We start from the raw sequence: 6,000 nt of genomic DNA on the forward strand, positions 1-6,000 counted from the left end.
GTCCTAAGACCAGGCGCAGGCGCATAAAGGAAATCGGGCAGTACACTTTGGCAATCGGTAGAAGGGGCCGCAAGGGTTGCTGGGAGTTGTAGGACTGGGAGGCCTAGTAGCCGCAGGAACTTTGGAGTTGCCGCATGGGGTTCTAGGAGCAGTAGGCGAGACAGCCCCAAAGCCTTGTGGGAGTTGTAGTCTCCGGAGCCACTTCCGTGCCAGACTTCCGCGTGTGGTGCTGTTGGGACGTCCTAGTACCGCGTTCTGTCCAGGTGAGTAGTTGCTCCTGGAGCGTGTGGGCCCATGGGCCCCCGCTCGTTATTGCGGTGCCATGTGAGGTCGAGAGCCTCGGGGAGTGGTGACACTAGCCCCTGTGATTCCCTAACGCCTGTGTCCCAGAGGCCTTCTGGCCAGGATCCCCACTCTGGGCATTGTGGTCCATCCTGTCTCTTGCCCGTCCACCCCTTCCGCCAGGTGGGGATTCCACGATCTCCCTCCCCAACCCCCATGCCATTAGGCACATCAAAGAGGCCCCTAGTGTGTCCTTTAGCTTCTGTTCTGATAGAGGGTTCACACACTAACATCCTGACAAGGCTGTAATCCGGAGGCATCCCTGGGGTCCGCGTCTCTTCTGGGGGCATCTATTATTACCTCATTCTACAGTTCTTTACCGAGCGCCGACACCGTTCCAAGCCCAATGTGAGGCTGGTGGACGAGGCAGACCCAGTCCCTGACATTAGTACCCCGAAGGAGACAGGTCGGCCACCATGACGGGTAGAGAGCCATGGTCAGGCTGGGATGAGGCATCGTAGCGGCTCTGTGAGCCTAGAGGGGGCGCCTGACCCAGGCTGGATTCAGTCTTCAGGGGGAAGACACTTAACAGGCATTTCAAACCTGATGTGTCCAAATGGAATTCCTGGGGACCCTCCTGACAAAATGGCCCCATCTTCCTCCCCGGTGCTCTGGCCAAAACCTCCAAGTCACTTTGCATTCACCTTTTCTCATCAGCCCCGCCTCCACCACAATCCAAGTCGTGTGCAAGTCCTATGGACTCTGCCTTCGGAACAGATCTAGAATCCCACCCTTCCCACCTCCACTGCCACCGCCCCCACCCAGGCCACTTGCGTCTGTCACTGGCCATTGCCATAGCCTCCTCACTGGCCTCCCTGCCTTTGCTCTTGCCCCCTATCGGATGTTTCTCACACAGTCAATGGAATGAGATCGTTTTAAAATGTAAATCAGGGGCACCTGGCTGGTGCAGTCAGTTAAACATCTGACTCTTGATTTCGATTTCCGCCTGGGTCCCGATCTCAGGGTTGATTAGTGATGTGGAGCCCTGTGTTGGGCTCCATGCGGGGCATGGTGCCTGCTTGGGATTCTCTTGCCCTCTCCATTTGTCCCTCCCCTTCTCTCTCTCTCTCTCTCTTTCTCAAAAACAAAACCCATGTCAGTTCATATCCCTTTCCTGCTCGGAATCCTCCTGTGGCTCATATCTCCCTATGAATAAAATTCAAACTCCATATCATGGCCTATGAGCCTCTGACAATCTGCGCAGACTCAACACCTGCCAGGGTCTTCCTCCTTCAGGAGGCAGACCTCAAAACTGGGTGACTGTAGATTTAGGGCAAGAGGAGGGATGAGTCCAAGGCGACTTGATGTCCTGTCCTGCGAAGGGGCTAGGTGGAAGGTGGTGATGCTCTCAGGAGACAGGAAACAGGTGGGCTGGCCTCGTGGAATGGAGCCTGGCCAGTGTGGGCACTTGGGATCTGGGAGAAGGCCTATGGGCTGGGTGGGACCTGAGGACCATGATGAGGACTCTCCAAAAGAGACTGAGATTCAGCAGAAGAGAAACCAGGGCAGCAGAGAGAGGATCAAGTCAAAAGTCAAAGGAGAAAAAAGTTTCAAAGGGCTGTTGCTCAGCGCTGACAGATGCACCTGATGGCCACCATTGATGGCTCCTAAGCGTTACTTGCTGGCCCCGTGACAGGGAGGAGTTCTCTGAGCAGAGGAAAGAGCTGGTGCAAACACCTTCCAGTAGGTGCATCATGGAGTGTTTGAGAGTAGAGACCAGCATGACTGAGGACAGTGGGACATGAGGTCAGAGAAAAAGGGACCCAGATCACAGAGAGCCTCGGAGCCGCTGGCTTTTCCTAAAGTGAGAAGGGTTGCATGGGACGATGTATAGTGGGCAGGGTCCGCTGGCTGTCCTGTGGAGAGGAGAGGAGGGTGGGCAGAGTGGAGGCAAGGACTCTGGTGAGGAGCCTCCTGCAGTATTGCTCACATGAGGGTGTCAGCCGTGGAGATGGGGAGACGCATCGCCTCCTGGGTTAAAGCTGCCATCAAACAGGATTTGCTGTATGCCATTTGGGCATTTGGGGTTTGAGGTCTGAGGATGTGGAGAAATGGTCAGGACTTGACATTGCAATTTGGAGTCACCGGCAGGGAGAGGAAGAAGAGTGGCGAGAGCAGGTCAGCGTCCCGGAGCCCAAGGCATCTTGCCTGGGCAGCTGAAAGGATGGAAGTGCTCTTTACTGCAGGAGAAGCAGGTGTGGGAAGAAGAATCAGGAATCTGGGTTTTGAGGTGCCTGTTAGACATCTTGAGTGGCGCTGGTCCCTTGCCTCAGAAAGTCACAGACAGTAAACAATAGGTCACATGAGGTCATTCCACATATGGTGGCAAATCCCAGAAGCAGGTAACCTGCTGGGAGGCTCCTGCACTAGGCCAGGCTGGAGGCGATGGTAGCTTGGGGAGGGGATACTGGGTTTACCAGGCGTGTGGGACCAAGGAGGGTGTAGCTAGAGGATTGGTTTTGGCTGGGGATGGAGGAGGTTGGAGGAGGGGGACGGAAAGGGGTCAGGGATGGGCTTACCCATGTTTTGATACATCCATAGAAGCTTGTGGGAGATTCTGACACCAGAGCAGAGTTGAGCCCAGCCCTGGAGGCCCAAACACCCCACCTCGAAAACAAAAGCAACCCCAGATAGTCTCCTTGGAGATGTGATCCAGCAGCCTCCCCGGAGGCATCGACCCCCGCAATCCGGAAGCCGCACGTAACCTGCCTCCCCTCTCTCCCTGTCCAGGGGCAGCCAACTCCTCCCCGCCCGCCCGGAACCCGCGATGCCCGCCCCGCAGTGCGCCTCCTGCCACGCGGCGCGCGCCGCCCTCCGCCGCCCGCGCTCCGGCCAAGCGCTGTGCGGCGCCTGCTTCTGCGCCGCCTTCGAGGCCGAGGTGCTGCACACGGTGCTGGCGGGCCGCCTGCTGCCGCCCGGCGCCGTGGTGGCCGTGGGCGCCTCCGGCGGCAAGGACTCCACGGTGCTGGCGCACGTGCTGCGCGAGCTGGCGCCGCGCCTGGGCGTCTCGCTGCGCCTGGTGGCCGTGGACGAGGGCATCGGCGGCTACCGGGACGCGGCGCTGGCGGCCGTGCGGCGCCAGGCGGCGCGCTGGGACCTCCCGCTCACCGTCGTGGCCTACGCCGACCTCTTCGGGGGCTGGACGATGGACGCCGTGGCCCGCAGCACGGCCGGCTCCGGCCGCAGCCGCGCCTGCTGCACCTTCTGCGGGGTCCTGCGGCGCCGCGCGCTGGAGGAAGGGGCGCGCCTCGTGGGAGCCACGCACATCGTGACGGGTGAGCGCGGGCGCCGCAGCCGAGGGGCGCGGGGCGGGCGCTGCAAGGGGGCTGGGCGCGTGCCCAGCAAGGGGTGAAGCAGACGCCGGGGGTGCCCGAAGCGGGGGATCTCCACGAGAAGGGGGTGCGCACGCCCGCTGAGGGTGCGTGGGCAGAGTGTGCGCGCGCCGGGGCTGGGCGCGGCAAGCCTTGAGTCACTGCCTTCGCTTTGGCCGTGGAGGGGTGCAGGGGTGCTCTCCGGGGGCTGGGGCTGTGTTCCCTGCAGTTTTCAAAATGACATTCTCTGTGTCCCTTCACAAAAGGAGGCGAGTGAAGTGACACCACCCATCAGAAGCCATCTGTAGTCTGAAACGCAACTCTTTAGACCCCCCTTCTCTGTCGGCCTCCTCTCTGAGAACTTGAGAACTTACTCTCTCCCAACCGTTGCTTCAACACGTGATTGTTGACCATCTCCTCTGTACCAGACGCTTTGTAGCCTCGAGCAATACCTAACCTCGGTTACCTCATCTGTAAAACGGGGTTATTAATAATATCGAGGTCCCAGGGTCGTTGGGAATAAAGTGAGTTCTGTGTGAGGCACTTAGACCAGAGACTGGCAAACAGCAGACCTTACAGAGATGTTTGCGTCCTGATGCTGCCCAAGACAGCCTCTGCCCCTGCCCTCCCATCATGTCCATAATTATAACCCGGTAAATGCTGCTAAGGAAAAATCACACAGACTTTGCCAGTTTATAACAGGAGGACCCAGTGAAGGGGGAAGCCTGGAGTTAGGAAGTGGTTCCTGAGTGAGCCTGACCTGAAGGCCGCCTGAGTAACCAGTGAAGGGGAGACCCAGTTGTTGGGGTCTGAGCAGAGGAGGTGGCTGGTGCAAAGGCCCTGAGGAGGGGAAGTGTGGCCAACTGGAGAAGCCCCAAGAAGACCAGTGTCTGTCGGACCAGACAGACTCAAGTATAAGACGACAAGATGCAGAATAGGTAGACGTTTAGGTGACGTTTATGGTGACTGTTGAGTAAATACTGCAGCTCTCGCTGGCCTTCCTGCACGCGGTGATCCGCATTCCCCGGCACTGGGACAGCAGCCTACTTGACAACCTCCACGGACCGTTAGAGGCCGCTTTGACTTCTCCGGTGCCGGTGCCGTGTGACGTACACCTTCAACTGAGACTGAAAAGATATTTGTAGCATAAAGCACTTCTACTACCCTCCTGAAAAAGCAGCTGGCACAGGGCCTGGTTGGCGATAAGTGGGTGGCAAATGAGGGCACCCCGGGTTGCCTCCTGGAGGCCTGTGTGTCCCCTCTCCTTTCTCACTGTGCCCACCGCCCACCTCAACCGGGCTGTCGCGCGGTGCCCAGGGGTCTCCATGGCCCTGTCCGGCCCTCCCTGCTGTTCTCCACGCACCCCCCCCCCCCATCTCTCTCCCGGTCCTGGCATCCTGCAGTGTCTGGGGGTGGGGTGGGGGTCTCCAGCCCGGGTCGCCCACTCTGTGCCGCTCTCCAGGGCCCCTCCCCGTCCGTCTGGGTCCCTGCTGCCCCACGGCGGCGCCCCCATCTCACCGGCTCCCCGTCTCTCTCCCCCAGGCCACAACGCCGACGACATGGCGGAGACCGTGCTCATGAACTTCCTGCGGGGCGACGCGGGGCGGCTGGCCCGGGGCGGGGGCCTGGGCTCGCGGGGCGAGGGGGGCGCGCTGCCGCGCTGCCGCCCCCTGCAGCTGGCCTCGCAGAAGGAGGTGGTGCTGTACGCGCACTTCCGCCGCCTCGACTACTTCTCGGAGGAGTGCGTCTACGCGCCCGAGGCCTTCCGCGGCCACGCGCGCCACCTGCTCAAGCTCCTGGAGGCGGCGCGGCCGTCGGCGGCGCTGGACCTGGTGCACTCGGCCGAGCGCCTGGCCTTGGCCCCGGCCGCGCGGCCCCCGCCCCCCGGCGCCTGCTCCCGCTGCGGGGCGCTGGCCAGCCGCGCGCTCTGCCAGGCCTGCGCCCTCCTGGACGGGCTGCAGCGCGGCCGGCCCCGCCTGGCCATCGGCAAGGGCCGCGGGGGGCGCGACGAGGAGGGGTCGTCGGGGCCGCCACCCCCGCCTCCCAGCGACCCCGGCTCTGCGCCGGGCCCCGCCGCCGGGGGGTGCGGGGCTGCCTGTAAAGAGCGCTGCGAATAAACCCAAGGGACCTCCGCCCGGGCTTCGGTGCGAGGCTGGGAGGGGGACGGACGGGACCGGTCGCCGTCGACCCCGCAGAAGCTGGGGGCCGGGACTCCTGGGTCTGAGGGAGGAGGGGCTGGGGGCCGGGACTTCCGGGTCTGAGGGAGGAGGGGCTGGGGGCCTGAACTGGGTCTGAGGGAGGAGGGGTTGGGGGCCGGGACCCCTGGGTCTGAAGGAGGAGGGGCTGG

At 61.9% G+C, this 6,000-nt stretch overlaps 1 protein-coding gene across 1 annotated transcript; it reads left to right on the plus strand.

Annotated features, from left to right (window-relative positions):
• Positions 1 to 201: 201 nt before the first annotated feature.
• CTU1 (cytosolic thiouridylase subunit 1) lies at positions 202 to 5,785 on the plus strand. The gene is made up of 3 exons (XM_047079132.1): positions 202 to 263; positions 3,073 to 3,617; positions 5,196 to 5,785. Exons 2-3 carry the CDS (start codon positions 3,110 to 3,112, stop codon positions 5,768 to 5,770), a joined length of 1,083 nt encoding a protein of 360 aa, XP_046935088.1. The 5' UTR covers positions 202 to 263; positions 3,073 to 3,109; the 3' UTR covers positions 5,771 to 5,785.
• Positions 5,786 to 6,000: the final 215 nt, after the last annotated feature.

The sequence above is a fragment of the Lynx rufus genome, unplaced genomic scaffold (assembly GCF_022079265.1).
Source record: "Lynx rufus isolate CCGP_SWC_20201006 ecotype Redwood Valley unplaced genomic scaffold, mLynRuf1.p SCAF_16, whole genome shotgun sequence".
Taxonomy (NCBI): Eukaryota; Metazoa; Chordata; class Mammalia; order Carnivora; family Felidae; genus Lynx; species Lynx rufus.

Bases quoted from the DNA above. Each gene is read 5' to 3' on its own strand.
- CTU1 (XM_047079132.1), top strand. From the start codon at position 3,110: ATGCCCGCCCCGCAGTGCGCCTCCTGCCACGCGGCGCGCGCCGCCCTC. The intron at 3,618-5,195 runs GTGAGCGCGGGC...TCTCTCCCCCAG, and splicing joins AGCCACGCACATCGTGACGG to GCCACAACGCCGACGACATG.